We start from the raw sequence: 15,460 nt of genomic DNA on the forward strand, positions 1-15,460 counted from the left end.
AGAGGAAAGAGGATTTCATACCCCATTTAACGTTTATTCATTTCTTTTATTTATTTATTTATTTATTTTAAGATTCAGTTTATCTATTTGAAAGAGTTACAGAGAGAGAGAGAGGGAGGTGTCTTCCATCTGTTGGTTCACTCCCCAGATGGCTGCAATGGCCGGAACTGCACCGATCCGAAGCCAGGAGCCAGGAGCTTCTTCCGGATCTCCCATGTGGGTGCAGGGGCCCAAGGACTTGGACCATCTTCTACTGCTTTCCCAAGCCATAGCAGAGAGCTGGATTGGAAGAGGAGCAGCCGGAACTAGAACCAGCGCCCCTATGGGATGCCAGCGCTTCAGGCCAGGGCTTTAACCCACTGCACCACAGCGCCGGCCCCTATTCATTTATTTTCATCTACTTAAAAGCAAAGAGAGCCGGCTCCGTGGCTCAATAGGCTAATCCTCCGCCTTGCGGCGCTGGCACACTGGGTTCTAGTCCCGGTCGGGGCACCGGATTCTGTCCCGGTTGCCCCTCTTCTAGGCCAGCTCTCTGCTGTGGCCAGGGAGTGCAGTGGAGGATGGCCCAAGTGCTTGGGCCCTGCACCCCATGGGAGACCAGGAGAAGCACCTGGCTCCTGCCTTCGGATCAGCGCAGTGCGCCGGCCGCAGCGCACGAGCCGCAGCGGCCATTGGAGGGTGAACCAACGGCAAAAGGAAGCCCTTTCTCTCTGTCTCTCTGTCTGCTCTGCCTATCCAAAAAAAATTTAAAAAAAAAAAAAAAAAAGGCAAAGAGAGACAGAGAGACTGAGCTTCCATCCACTGATTCACTCAATACCCCAATAGCCGGAGCTGGACCAGGCCAAAGCCAAGAGCCTGGAATTTTATCCAGATCTCTCACATGGGTGGCAGGGACCCAAGTACTTGAGCCATCATCTGCTGCCCCCCAGGATGCATCAGCAGGAAGCTGGTAGCAGGGACCCTACCTGGCACTCTGACAGGGATGTAGGCAGCCTAAGCAATAGCCTACCCCGCTATGCCACAGGCCTCTCCCTCATCCCTTTTTTTATTTCCTGCCTATTCACTTGATCTGATACATTTGTCTTCTCCTGCCCTTCTGCTGGGATTTACACCATCCATTCCTGGGTTCTTAGACTTCTGCTCTTGGGCCAGAACTGCACCAGCACCCTGCTCTCCTGGGTCTCAGCTTGCAGACAGCAAATGAGGGGTCTTATCAGCAAAATCAAAGAAACATGTATTATGAAAAAAACTATGCATAAACACCAAGATTTTTTGCACCAGAATACACTTATCTTTGAATTCCATTTTTCCACAAAGAACTTCAAAAGGTGCATGAAAAATGGAGTTCAAAGATAAGTGTTTTAGTGCAAAAAATGTTCTTTATGTCTAAGCAGACCCTTTTGGCTTTTTTTCTGGAGAAGCTTAATAAAAATCTCTCCTCCCACTGCACTCTTTTTTTTTTTTTTAACGATTTTATTTATTTATTTGAGAGGTAGAGTTACAGAGAAGAGAGAGAGAAAGAAAGGTCTTCCATCTGCTGCCTCACTCCCCAGATGGCTGCAGTGGCCGGAACTGAGCTGAACTGAAGCCAGGAGCCAGAAGCTTCTTCCTGGTCTCCCACGTGGGTGCAGGGGCCCAAGCACTTGGGCCATCTTCAACTGCTTTCCCAGGCCATTAGAGAGCTAGATCAGAAGAGGAACAGACAAGACTTGAACTGGTGTCCATATGAGATTCTAGTGCTGCAGGTGGAGGCTTAGCCCACTGCACCACAGCGCCAGCCCTCCACTGAATTTTTTTTCTTTTAATTTGACAGGTAGAGTTATAAACAGTGAGAGAGATAGACAGAGAGAAAGGTCTTCCTTCCATTGGTTCATTCCCCAAATGGCTGCCATGGCCGGCGCTGCACCAATCCGAAGTCAGGAGCCAGGTGCTTCCTCCTGGTCTCCCATGCGGGTGCAGGCGCCCAAGCACTTGGGCCATCCTCCACTGCCCTCCCAGGCCACAGCAGGGAGCTGGACTAGAAGAGGGGCAGCCAGGACTAGAACCCGGCACCCATATGGGATGCCCGTGCTGCAGGCAGAGGATTAACCAATTGAGCCACAGCGCCAGCCCCCCTCCACTGCATTCTACCATCCTTCCTACCTTACTCACTTCTTAGTCTACCATTCCTTCAATATTCCCTGGTTTCCGTTCTTGGCTTTCTTCTCATTGCATCGTTTCACTTCCATTCATTGCATCAAGGGCCACCTATATCCAATGACTCTCAATCTGTACCTTCACAGATGCAATGTACTCAGCAGCCAGTACCCCCTGGATACCCACAGGAACCTCACTGCACCCCCTTCTGCCATCGTGCACTACTTCCTGTCTTCTTCATTCCCACGGAGGGCATCACAGTCCACTCATCCAGTCAGCCACGCTGCAGAGTGTGTGACGTGCTCTCTCTCCTCCCAGATGCATGCAGTCAGCCAGTTCTGCAAATTGGGCTTCCTTATTCACTCAAATGCTCCGTCTCCCTTACATCCCACTGTAAGTGCTCTGGGTTAGGTTCTCTTCATTTTATCTAGACTGTACTCTCCCCGCTGGAGTCACGTCTTCAGTGGTACACCATTTGCAACTCATCTTTCACAGTTAGCACAAGGATATGACCAGGTGTACATCCCTGAGTAAAGCTCTTCAACAGCTTCCGCTGTCTGTGGGTTGAAGTCCAAACTCCCTCATGGAGGACAAAAGCACTCTGACTCCTCCCTCCTTTTCCTGGCTTATCTCCATGCCAGCCAGCCAAGGCCCTAAGTGTCAGCTATTTCTGTGAACTTTGCTCAGGTTGCAGCCTTTCCCTGCAATCACAGTCCCTCCTGTGTCTCCATCACGAATGTTGCTAAGACTTAGCTCATGACCACCTCCAGTGTGTCACCTCAAAGCTGTTCCCTAGTCTCAGGCCTGTCTCCTAACAGATGGATGGACCACTGTGGTGGAATGAGGTGAAAAGGTCATGCCAAGATGGCCACTGACAACAGAAACTGCCTGGCAACAGGCTGTGATTGGATGGCTTTGGAAACTGCCTGACAACAGGCTGTGATTGGTTGGGGCACAGACCACCCCTTGACCGGATTGGCTGGTCTTGACTATATAAGCTGTTGTACTAACTGAAATAAACCAGTCTGCGGGTTGCTTGCCTCCTGCCCACTTTCACCCAACTCCTGGGGTCTGTGTGGTGACTCCGTGCCTCTTGCCCCCACCATGCTCCTCCTCTCAGAAACAAATCCACTGCAACATTGTTGAAAAATCAACTGCAACAGACCACTCCCTCCTTGGGGTTCACAGTTTACCTGACACTCACTCACCGCCAAACTCCCCCATCCGTTCTGTGAGCTTCTCAACTACAAAGACTGCTCCATTTCCCATCCAACTCTCTGCTATGGCCTGGGAAAACAGAAGATTGCCCAAGCCCTTGGGCCTCTGCACCCACGTGGGAGACACGAAAGAAGCTCCTGGCTCCTGTTCGGATTGGTGCAGCTCTGGCCATTGCAGCCAGGTGGGAAGTGGACCATTGGATGAAAGACCTCTCTCTCTCTCTCCCTCTCCTTCTCTGTAACTTATTTTCAATAAATAAATCTTTTTTAAAAGGCTCCCAAACCCTGGATATAATCAGGGGGTCTTCCCCTAACAGGAAAACAGGCTTAAGGAAAGGTTCCGCTCTGCGGCAGTGGGAAAGTTTTTATGGACACAGGCTCGCTAGCTCCAGCATCAGGACCAAGACCAGCTTCTAAATCAGCAATCTCTCTTCCCGTCGCATCCCAAAACAAGTCCCAGTTCAGTTTGGCTGTCGATGTGTTTCTCCCAAGTGCACAGACATTCTCAAGCACAAATGGCGAACCACGCTCTCCGCTCGGCGAGGGCAATGGCGGCGCTGGCCCCGGGCCCGTCCCGGAAATCCCCCTCCATCCAGCCGAAGTTTCTCACGGGACATCCGGCGCCAACCCCCCGGGATTCTCTAGAGAGGCCTCAGGCCTTAGACATCACTCAATTAACCATAAAGAGGCGTGGGGAGCCGGACTGCCGACGGGACAGGAACCCAAAAACCCCACACCAGACACAACAGCCCAACCTCCCGGCCTCCGGCGGCCCCGCGCAGCGATCAGCGACGCCCCCGAGGGGCGGGGTTTCCGCTTCCGGTGGCGGATTGTTGACGCCTGCGGCTGCTGCGGTGGCGAAAGGGCCGTTGGGGAGGGGCCTCTGAGGGGAGGGAGACGGCGCAGTGACAGGTACCGCGAAGGGTGCTGCCGAGGCGACGATGGCAGAAGGGCCCGAGGAAGCCCGAGGTCGCCCTCCCGGGCAGGACGATGGCGGAGGGGACCACGCGCCTGTCCCTTCCCTGAGAGGCCCTCCCGCAGCCGCCGGCCCTTGTCCCCGAGACGCGGCGCCAGTCGAACCCCAGGCCCCGGGCCGGCCGCCAGCCCCGGCCCTCGCGCCCGCCTCCGCCGCTGCCCCGGAGGAGTCGGAGCCGCAGCGGGAGCTCAGGAGGCGAAGAGAGGCGGCCCCGAGCTCCGGCGCGGGGCTGCAGGAGCCGGCGGGCTGCGAGGCGGCCGAGGCCGAGGCGCTGCGGGAGAAGCCGGCGCGGCTGAGCGCCCGCGAGTACTCGCGGCAGGTGCACGAGTGGCTGTGGCAGTCCTACTGCGGCTACCTCACCTGGCACAGCGGCCTGGCCGCCTTCCCCGCCTACTGCAGCCCCCCGCCGCCCGCTCCCAGCTACGCTACGGCCGCCGCCGCCCCCCAGGCCGCGGCGCCGCCGCCCCCGCAGCTGGCCTATTACAACCCCTTCTACTTCCCGAGCGCCGGCGCCGCGGGAGCGGAGGCGGGGGCGGCTGCGGGCATCAGCACCCCGGCCCCGGTGGCGGGCCTGGGGCCGCGGGCTCCTCACGTGCAGGGCTCGGTCCGGGCCGCTCCAGCGACTCGTGCGGGATCCGCCGCGCCTTCGCGCGCCGCCAGCGAGAGCGGGCGGCAGGCAGGTGAGCAGCGCGAGGCGCGGGGGGCATCCCGAGGGGGTCTTCGGGGAGGCTGCCTGCCGGGTTTGCGCCCCCGTGGGGACGGCCGCGGCTCCCGGGAGTGTGCCCGGGCCTTACACCCCCGTGCCGTCCACCTTGAGAGCAGATCGGGGGCCTCGCGCCCGGGTCGGTTCCCACGGGGAGGAATCTGCCCTGGAGAGCGAGGTGGAGAGTTAGACCCACTTGTGCGGAGACTTGACTGGCAATGCTGGAGTGCGCTGCCTAGGGGCTGTGGGCCTGACCGATCCGGAGGATTTACATGAATGCAAATGAAGTTCCCAAGTGTTGGCTGGCCCCGGCTTACTGCTTTCGGAGCCTCCTTGTTAACTTCTGCTTGGGAACTAGAAATGGCTTTAGTTAGCTACGCTTGTTAGAGTTTGTATTCAGCCACCGATATGTGGACCGAGAACCAGTTGGTGCCTGTATATGAGCCTGAATCAGAATTGAGGATGACAGGTTGATGACCCGCGGATTTATTTTCTAGAAAGTAAAACAATGACTGAGGGGAGGGAAATGTGAGATACCGGGATTTACTCTACACAGTATTTATTTATGCTGTACTTTATACCGTGGGTGTTTATACTATAGTTTACTCGAGTTTTACCTTTTTCTCTTAAAGTTTGAGTGTCGCCTAGGTGTGATCACCTGGATTCTCCTAATTTGAGTCCCGCTGAAATGTTTTGGGTACTTGAATCAAACACAGCTGTGAAATCAGTCTTTGAACATTAGAGTGATGAAAATAAATTTTAAGCAGTTTATTAAACAGTGCAGTGGTATCGCTGTATTTTAGTAATACATACTCTTGTTGGGATCAGTATGACTAACTGATGCAAGGTTGTGAATATTTTTAATTACTAAGTTGTACCTTGACTTTGCTTTCTCCATTCTTACTTGCCTTGTGCACTAAAGCCTTTGTGAAATGATCATTTTTTCATAATTTTCTTTTTTTTTTTAACTTACAGGCAGGGAGTATGTTATTCCATCCTTGGCCCACAGATTTATGGCGGAGATGGTGGATTTCTTTATTCTGTTCTTTATAAAAGCAACCATTGTCTTAAGCATTATGCACCTCAGCGGAATAAAGTAAGTTAAGCACCTTTGTAGAAGAGTTTGAATTTCTACTGTTTAGAAATTATTGAGTTCTCTTAATGCCTGCAAGTGACTATAAGGATAATGTCATGATTTCTTTCTAAAAGCTCTGTCGGATTTATTTCCTACTGGACCTAATAAATAACTACAAAGGAGAAAAAAACTCCTCATACATTCTGTAAGATCTGTGAGAATTTCACCCATCAAAAGTAGGTAAAATGATCCTCCAATCCTGGTTTGTTTTCATTCAACTATTCTTGGGCCAGGAAGCAATTTCTCTCTTATTATTCTGTAGAGAGAGTCTCTAACGACAGAAATATAAAGAGCTTTTGGTGGGTGAACTCCTAATAATCAACTAGATGTATTTCCAAATGGCATTGCTTACCATGAGCCCAGTCCCAAGAGAACTGCAAAGTGAGACATTTATTTGAATAGCCCTCTCCTGAGATTAAAATAATCATAACAGCAGTTCTCATTTGCTAAGCACTTTCTGTATGCTAGGCACTGAGCTCGCGTCTTTATATGGTGTCTTATTTCATCTTAGTACCACTATGAGGTAGAGGCTAATACCTCCATTTTATAGAGATTGAAATTTGAGTATATGAGAACCTAGGCCCAGAATTTTAAAGGTTACAGAAGTACTAAGTGACCATGTCAAGATACAAACATGTGGTCAATTTTTTTTTTTAGATTTTTTTATTTATTTGAATGATAGAATTACAGAGAGGAGAGAGAGAGAGGAAGGTCTTCCATCAGCTGGTTCACTCCGCAAATGGCCACAGTGGCTGGAGCTGTGCCAATCCGAAGCCAGGAGCCAGGAGTGTCTTCTGGGTCTCCCATGTGGGTGCAGGGGCACAAGCACTTGGGCCATCTTCTGCTGCTTTGCCAGGCCATGGCAGAGAGCTGGATCGGAAGAGGAGCAGCGGGGACTCAAACTGGCGCCCATATGAGTTGCCATCGCTGCAGGTGGAGGCTTAGCCTATGATGCTGCAGCACTGGCCCCACATGTAGTCAGATTCTAAAACCCCTTGCCAGGAAGCTAGTGTTTCTGCTAGTCCTTCCTGCCCCCTCCCTCTCCTGTGCCTCTATACATCTGATCAAATTCCAGCCCCTTTATGTTCCTTCTCCTGAATGGCTTTCCACCCAGACCATTTCCTCCTCACTTTTCATCAGATCATTTTTCATCATCACTGCTTCTTCCTGGTCCTATTACTGTCATCCTTGAGTTGATTATGGAAAAGTCTTTTTTTTTTTTTAAAAAAATTATTTATTTATTTGAAAGGCAGTTAACAGGCAGAGGCAGAGGGAGATCTTCAATCCACTGGTTCACTCCACAAATGGCCGCAACGGCCGGAGCTAGGCCTATCTGAAGCCAGGACCCAGGAGTTTCTTCCAGGTTTCCCACGTGGGTGCAGGGGCCCAAGGACTTGGACCATTTTCCCCTGCTTTCCCAGGACATAGCAGGGAGCTGGGTCAGAAATGGAGCAGCCAGGTCTCAAACTGGTACCCATATGGGATGCTGGCAGGGCACTGCAGGCAGCGGCCCCTGATTATAGTAAAAGTCCATCTCTGTCCTTTTTCTGATATAAAGCCAAGTGATTATAAATCCTGATTCTTTTTTAAAAAATATTTATTTATTTATTTGAAAGGCAGAATTACAGAGAGAAGGAGAGGTGTCTGCTGGTTCACTCCCCAAATGGCTGCAACAGCCAAAGCTGGCCCATGCAGATCCAGGAGCCTAAGCTTTATCCAGACCTGCAGCATGGGTGGCAGGAGCCCAAGGACTTGGGCCATCTTCTGCTGCCTTCCCAGGCACATTAGCCAGGAGCTGGATCAGAAGTGGAGCAAATGGGGGCTGGCGCTGTGGCGTGGCAGATGTAAACCTTGGCCTGCTCCCTGCTAATGCACTTGGGAAAGCAGTGGTGGATGGTCCAAGACCTTGGGCCCCTGCACCAGCGTGTGAGACCCATAAGAATCTTGGTGAGTGAACCAGTGGATGGAAGACTTCTCTCTCTCTTTGTCTCTACCTTTCTTTGTAACTGTCTTTCAAATAAATAAATCTAAAAAGAAAAAAGTGGAGCAACTGAGACTAGAACGAGTGCCCATATGGGATGCCAGTGCTACAGGCAGCAGCTTAACCAGCTGCGCCACAGCACTGGGCCCTAAGTCCTGATTCTTAATTATTGTCATCTCTCATACCTAACAGTGGAGCTGTACCAAACTGCTTGTAGCGTCCATCCCACACTCTCTCCCTCTAGAACTTTCTTCACTCATGTCTGTTCATCCTTCAGCTGCTGGCTTATGGGGCATTCCTGGGAAGCTTCATTAGGTTCAAGTGTATCTGGTGTGGTTTGCACAGTGTTGTGTGGTTCCATCGCAGCTCTCATCCCACTGTGATACTGCTACTTTTTATTGTTCTGTTTTCCTGGCTGGGTTAGAATCTCCCGAAAAGCAGTGACCATTTTGAATTGATTAACCATGAAATCCCCAGGGCTGCTACGGTACTTGCTCATGATAGCATTGCGTACATAAGCTGATGAACATTTGTAAAATTAGCTACAGAGAACCCAAATGTTTGTTTAGAAAATGCAGTTGTTCTGATAATTCTTTATAACCCCAAACTGTTGTTTTGTGTAGGGATATCTCTAAGTTTGCTATGCACTATATAATTGAAGAAATAGATGAAGACACATCAATGGAAGACTTGCAGAAAATGATGGTTGTGGCTCTTATATACAGATTATTAGTTTGTTTCTATGAGGTAAGCTTCTGACCAGCAAATATTAACAGTGTAATTTTAGATTTTTCAACCCCAAACAAAAGAAGTAATGAAATTTATAATCATTGTATTTTTCTTTACAACTTTTTTTTAATAACAGCAAATGATTGAAAGCAGTCTAAAGGATTAGTTAAAAAGGTGAAGTTTGGTGCCAGTGTATCTGTCATGCTTTTTAAAAAACTTATTTGAAAGCCAGAATGACAGGTGGAGAGGGAGGTAGAGAATTGATCTTCCATCTGCTGGTTCACTCCCTAGAAGGCCGCAACAGCCAGGTCTGGGCCACGCTGAAACCAGGAGCCATTTGGGTCTCCCACTTGAGGGGTCCTGGTACTTGGGCCATCACCTGCTGAGTTCCCAGGACATTAGCTGGGCACTGGTCAGAAGCAGAGCAGTGCCTCTTTCATGGTTTTCTTTTCAGATGTCTTCCTACTTTTCTGTTTTATCCAGGTTTTAATTAACATCTATTAGTTTTTAGGTAGAAAATTCTGGGGAGAGAGTTTAGTTTCCTTGTAATATTTCCAGTCTTAGAAAATCAGATAAAATTCCACTCATAAACAGATGACCACCCAAAAATATACTTCTGTGCTACTTGTTTCTGTGGAAAAACATTTCAAGTTTTACAACTAGCTAGACCTATAATGGGTCGTAGAGAAATATTATAGTAGATATTGTGGTACTGCACATTTTGGAGACTTGTAGAAATGCATTAAATGGTTAGCCTTGGAGTATTCTATGCAGTTCTTCCAACTTGCAATTTTTAAAACATGAACTAATATGGCAAGAAAACGTACTGGTGATTTGTTTTTCGATTATCCTCTTTCCTTAGATAATCTGCATCTGGGGAGCAGGTGGCGCAACCCCCGGGAAGTTCCTGCTAGGGCTTCGAGTCGTGACATGTGACACGTCAGTGCTGATTGCTCCAAGTCGGGTTTTAGTGATTCCTTCCTCTAATGTTAGCATTACAACGTAAGTCCTTTTCTTAGCCTAGTTTATATACTTATGAAACTAAATAATATTGCAGCATTTGATAGTGTTTTTAAGATCGTTTTCTTCAAGCCAGATAGGTAAGCTTACATTTGTTAAGTTTAAGATGGAGCTTTATGACTATTTCAGCTGTTATATGATTGGAGGCCCCTTTCACCAAGCATTTTCAAGGTGATCATTTCATGGAACATAAGTCCACAGTACTGAGAGGATGCCTTGGGAATGGAGGCTTCATCAGTGCCCCGTGCCCAGGGTTCCTGTTCTCTAGATCGGTGGAAGTTGGGGCAGTTGCTGACTTGCCTTGAGACTCGTTATGGTAATAGCTGCCATCCTTCCACCTAAGAGTTTTGACAGGCATGCTCTTGAGTGCTAGGGCTCGCAGCACCTCAGGACTGCTGGCTGGCTGTTGGCGTCTAGCTCCAGGGGAAAGGTAAGCTAGTTCTAACACAAGTCGTGGAGGTGAGTGGGTGGTGATCAGTTGTGCCAAACAAGATGCTGCGTGGAATTGTTGCTGGAATGATTCAGTCGATTGTACATGAAGACCTAGGAAGGATCGACTCTTAAAGAGCCATGATGTTACTGACATCCTCAAGTTTTCCCCTCAGACTTTCTGGTAACCATTCTGGTTGTGTATTTTAGTCAGTAATGACCAGTGTTTATTGAGCACTTCTTATATACGAGGCGCACCACTAACACTGAGTATGTATTAGCTAACTTAATGCTAGCCTTTTCATAGTGATAACTGTCCCCCTTTTTCAGATGTGGAACACAACAAGTGCTTAGTAGAAGGTGGATTTGAAACCAGTAGTCTGGATTCAGTGCCGCATACTCTTAGCCACTGCGCTTTTCTGTAGCCTTCCAGGCCACATAAGGCAGAAATCTAACATTAGTAGGGTGACACTCCAGTCTTGAGTTGTTAGGCTTTTTAAAGTTTTTCTTAATCACTGGATCCCATAAAAAGAGCTGATAAACACACACTGACTTAATAACTTGCTTCATGAAAGGTAGAAAATAGGACTGCAGGAAGCATGTGGTTTAGAAGATACTAGAAGCATGGAGTAACAATGTGACTATGGGAAGGTAAACAAGGGAAACTGCCATCCTTTTCTTCTAACAGAATATTAGAGAATACTGTAGACACTTACTAGTTCATATTCTAAAACCATGGAATCGGTGCTTTTCTTGTGAAAGTTCTAAAAACTTTTAGAAGTAGCCCACGTGTTTGCATCACAATGTAATGTTACTTGAAAATAACTCAGATATCAAAGTAAAAATTCCCTCAATTATAGTTTGAGTATGTCGGAACACTTTAGGATATCATCAGTCTGTATGTAGTTATGATATACAACTTACCTGATACTTTTGCTTTAATTTTTTAGGTCTACCATACGGGCTTTGATCAAGAATTTTTCTATTGCTTCTTTTTTCCCTGCTTTCATCACACTGCTGTTTTTTCAACATAATCGAACAGCATATGACATTGTAGCAGGAACCATCGTGGTAAAGAGGAACGGGGTCAGATGATGCCCCAGAAAAACCTGAATTCCATACTGTTTGGAATAATGACAAGACTAAATTATGTATCAAAACCATCAGTATCCCTGGGTAGCATTAATTGATGATTTAGAAATTAAAGCAGTCATTCCAGTGCGATTCAGGAGACTGTTCTGAAAGTATTGATTTTACTTGAATGCCAAAGAACTATTCCAGAAGAAAGATCTGTTAAATTCAAGTGTTAAAAATTCTTAGATCGAAAAGAAGGCCAGTGGTTTCATAATCACCAATGGACAACATATATACTTTCTTAAAATCTAAGACATTAGAATTTGCCAAAAGCATTTTCAGCTTTGAAATCTCCAAATGAAACTTCAAAATTTTACTTTGGTTTATCCCAAAACGATGGAAAATGTCTGGTTGTGTTTTGTAAACGCCTACATCATTTCATCTTTAGATAACACTTCTTGAGAAAATTGCTGTCTGGTTTTTGATGGGAGTGAGGACAAACTGGAGAATCCACTTACCCTCCCGTCCCAGGCAGGAGGTGGTGAGTTAGCTGCAAAGGAGAGGGGCAGGTAATGCAGGCCTAGCAGGTCCCTTACCTGAAGTTTTGCAATCCGTACTGTGCTCACCGCAGTAATGATGAACTTTGTAACTATCCTCAACGCCTAAACACACATTTGGGACAAGTTTCTCATGATGATGAAAAGGTATTAAGTCATATTGCTATATTATCAGTGAATTTTTAAAGAAAAGGTAAGTTTTAGTGATTGCTTTTAGTGGGAGAAAAATATATATTGTCATTGTAAATTTAACTTACAATTCATGTGTATTTTCAGTGCCCAAAAGTCAAACTATAAATATGTGGGGAAAACTTCATCAGTTGCGTAATTACTGTAAAACATTCCTAGTATGTATGCAGCATGACAAAAGTATTAGTGCCCTTCAGTGTTCTGAATCTGAGTGTCACTTTATATACCGCATACTCACATTCAACTTTCCTTTTATATTTTATATGGTTCCATGACTGCTGAAATATCAGATTCAAGAGTCTTATAGTTCATCGTTAACTCTACATACGTACTAGTAGCCTGTGAAATACTGACAATTTTTTCCCATTATGAACTGTTCTTTGTATAGTAAGGGGGTGTCTCACTCCCAGACATTATTCTGGGTTATTTAAGCTCATTTTGGGCCTGCAAGGGATGGAGTTTTGGGGAAAATGTTAAGCAAAGTAATATTTTGTTTATTGCCATTTATTCTTCTATTGAAGCAAAATTGGTTTTTTTTTGTGCACTTTTTGGATATCCCATTTACCTCTTTTGAGCTATACCTGTGCTATTTCTAGTTTGTTTTATTTGATTTTTAGGCATTTTCTTTACTCTGATAATTATTTTCCAAAAGAACCAAAACACTAAATTGTATTGCACAGTTCAAAATCAGATTGCTTTAGCAAAGGACCAATCTAAGTTTTGTTCCTGGTCTTTACTAGCAAATACAAGAATGTCAGTTTATCACTGTTATCAATTTTTATAGTGAGTTTTTCTTTGACACTTACAAGTGAAAATACATTTACTGTTTATAGAAATTTTAACTGTCCTTTTATTACCTTTTTATTATAGAATTTCATAAACCATGCTTTTCACAATTTTTTATTAAATCAGACTTCACAGAAAGGCTGTGAAATGTGTCAGAGTACCAAACAGATTACTATGATTCTTCACAGCAAAAATCAAGAAATTAATTTTTAAAAATTACAAAAAATTAGTTGCAAAAATTAACATTTAGTGTATACACTAGCATTGGTGTATATTCTATTTTTGCCATCGGCTGGGGAATTCAAATTGAAATGTCCTTCAGTTCTTTAGCTCTGCAGTACATCTTTGCATTTATAATCCCTTCCCAGGTCACAGGTTTGTACTTAGGCTTTCATTTAAACACTAAAAAAGGCAAGCATGTCCAGTTCGTTATTAAAAAAAAAACCTGCACATTTGCTGTCCATGAGCCATTGAGATCTGACTGTTTGGATTCAAGTTATACTGTACAGCCCAACATGATGTGTACTGCTCAAGTGTTATTACTTGGTCTGGCTTTGTAACGAAACCCAAGTCTGTCTGTGTATGAATTCAGCACTTAGGGAGAGATTTTGGTTCCCAGATTAGAAAAAAATGTCAAAATAGTTGCAGGAGAGGAAACGAGGATTTAGTGCTATATTTTTTTCTCTTGGGATTGTGTGGGTCTCCTTTCTTTTCAGAACACAATAGTATATTTCACTTACAGAAATACTGATTTTCTGCATCAAAGTATCATTTTGATGCTGAAGCTCTAACCTAGAAAGGCAAAGGGAACAAAACCTAGGATTGAAACCAAGTGAGAATACTATTTCAGTGAGCATGTCCTAAGTTAAAACTGTAGGACTATTGTTATCACTGTTAAAGAACAGACTAGCAACTAATTTAAGCAGCCAGAAAATCTCCGCGCCCATTGCTGGGTAGTTAGTGCACCTTCAGAAAAGTTAGTGAAGAGTGACGTTCATGTTGGAGCCCGATGGTAGGGAAGTGTGTGGATTTCAGAGTACTCTGGACGGTAGGAACAAACCAGCAGTGTGTTAGTAAGCCTTCACTTGCCAGTATTATCAAGATAACTGAATTGCTCAAACTTTACCCTCTTAAGAACAACCTAATTGAGATCCCCAATCTGTAACTTCTCTGCCGTTTGAGTTTCTGTTAACACACTTTCTTTGATTCCTAACATACTTCTTCATGGTGTTGATAATTTTTATACAGATGGGAATTACTTACATCTTAACTGGTAAATCCTGTAGCACCAGCTCAGTTGTCACTTCTGCCTGGCCCCCTTTTTTCTTTTTTTTTTAATTTCACCCAGTATTTAAAACTGACAGAAACGCGTTCTCTTTGAAGGCTACTTTGCCTAAATCAATGAATTTTTATGCTTTGTATCACTTTGACAGTAAAATGAATTTGTCCTCACCAATGACTTATCTAGGTATTTTATTTATGCACAAATTTTTTCCAACAAAGGGAAAGTAGAGGTTGAAAATCACTAATTGCCGCTTGGTAATACAGGGCTTTTGGTGGGGGAATTGGGATATTAAATGCCTTCAGCCCACACTTGTCCCCTTTGTTTCTTTGAAGAATATGCTTAAATAAGAGTATTTCTAAATTCTGATTACTGCCATTGCAGTTATTTGCTATTCCCCATCCCTAGTACCAAAGGCCATCTTCAGACATGTGCTTGCCTGGGTGAAGTTCATTTCAACTGTGTCTATTTCCTCACAGTTCTTAACAGTAGGGCTTTACCTGTAACAGTACCTGATGGTCTGCTATAAATAAAATTCAGCATTGATTTCAGTGATCTGTATGCCACCAATTTGTATTCTTTGTCTCAATAAATACTTCATCACCAGTGCACATGTGTTTTACTTCTTTGAAGTTTTTGGAATCTCCTGATTAGGGAGACTTTGCTTCCAACACAGCTAGCTCTTTACTGCCAGTGGCTGCAGTCAACTATGTGCTTTCAAAAAGAGGGCTGGCGCTGCGGCTCACTAGGCTAATCCTCCGCCTGTGGCGCCGGCACCTCGGGTTCTAGTCCCGGTTGCTCCTCTTCCAGTCCAGCTCTGCTGTGGCCCGGGAGTGCACCAGCATGGGAGACCAGGAGGAAGCACCTGGCTCCTGGCTTTGGATCAGCACAGCGCGCCAGCCCTAGCAGCTACTTGGGGGGTGAACCAATGGAAAAAGGAAGGCCTTTCTCTAACTCTGCCTGTCAAAAAAAAAAAAAACAAAAACAAAAAACTGTGAAGAAAAATCATCCACTTTTAGGAACATAGTCATGGCCTTTTTTTTTTTTTTTTTTTTTTTTTTGAAGATTTGAGGGGCCAGCACTGTGGTATAGCGGGTAAAGCCACCACCTGATGTGCCTATATCCATAGGACGACGGTTTGAGTCCCAGCTGCTCCATTTCTGATCCAGCTCTCTGCTATGGCCTGGGAAAGTGGTAGAAGATGGCCCAAGTCTTGGGCCCCTGCACCCTTGTAGGAGACCAGGAA

General features: G+C 45.8%; 1 protein-coding gene and 1 long non-coding RNA gene across 2 annotated transcripts; one reads left to right on the plus strand and one right to left on the minus strand.

Moving 5' to 3' along the window:
- Positions 1 to 1,452: 1,452 nt before the first annotated feature.
- Positions 1,453 to 2,994, minus strand: LOC149126773 (uncharacterized). The gene is made up of 2 exons (XR_016234739.1): positions 2,362 to 2,994; positions 1,453 to 1,682 (listed from the first exon to the last, which is right to left on the minus strand). It is a non-coding gene; the product is annotated as an uncharacterized LOC149126773 (long non-coding RNA).
- Positions 2,995 to 4,176: 1,182 nt separating this feature from the next.
- On the plus strand, positions 4,177 to 14,825 carry FAM8A1 (family with sequence similarity 8 member A1). Its single transcript, XM_002720864.6, has 5 exons — positions 4,177 to 5,009; positions 6,008 to 6,128; positions 8,772 to 8,895; positions 9,740 to 9,879; positions 11,277 to 14,825. The coding sequence occupies exons 1-5, from the start codon at positions 4,295 to 4,297 to the stop codon at positions 11,419 to 11,421; spliced, it is 1,245 nt and encodes a 414-aa protein (XP_002720910.2). The 5' UTR covers positions 4,177 to 4,294; the 3' UTR covers positions 11,422 to 14,825.
- The last annotated feature ends 635 nt before the right edge of the window (positions 14,826 to 15,460 follow it).

This window comes from Oryctolagus cuniculus, chromosome 5 (genome assembly GCF_051225735.1).
Source record: "Oryctolagus cuniculus isolate XC-2025 breed Fujian yellow rabbit chromosome 5, ASM5122573v1, whole genome shotgun sequence".
Taxonomy (NCBI): domain Eukaryota; kingdom Metazoa; phylum Chordata; class Mammalia; order Lagomorpha; family Leporidae; genus Oryctolagus; species Oryctolagus cuniculus.

What these genes read in the sequence shown, in the direction of transcription:
- FAM8A1 (XM_002720864.6), top strand. Translation starts at nt 4,295, where the DNA reads ATGGCAGAAGGGCCCGAGGAAGCCCGAGGTCGCCCTCCCGGGCAGGAC. An exon ending in TATTAGTTTGTTTCTATGAG is followed by an intron (nt 8,896 to 9,739) that starts GTAAGCTTCTGA and finishes CTCTTTCCTTAG; the next exon opens with ATAATCTGCATCTGGGGAGC. An exon ending in TCTAATGTTAGCATTACAAC is followed by an intron (nt 9,880 to 11,276) that starts GTAAGTCCTTTT and finishes TTAATTTTTTAG; the next exon opens with GTCTACCATACGGGCTTTGA.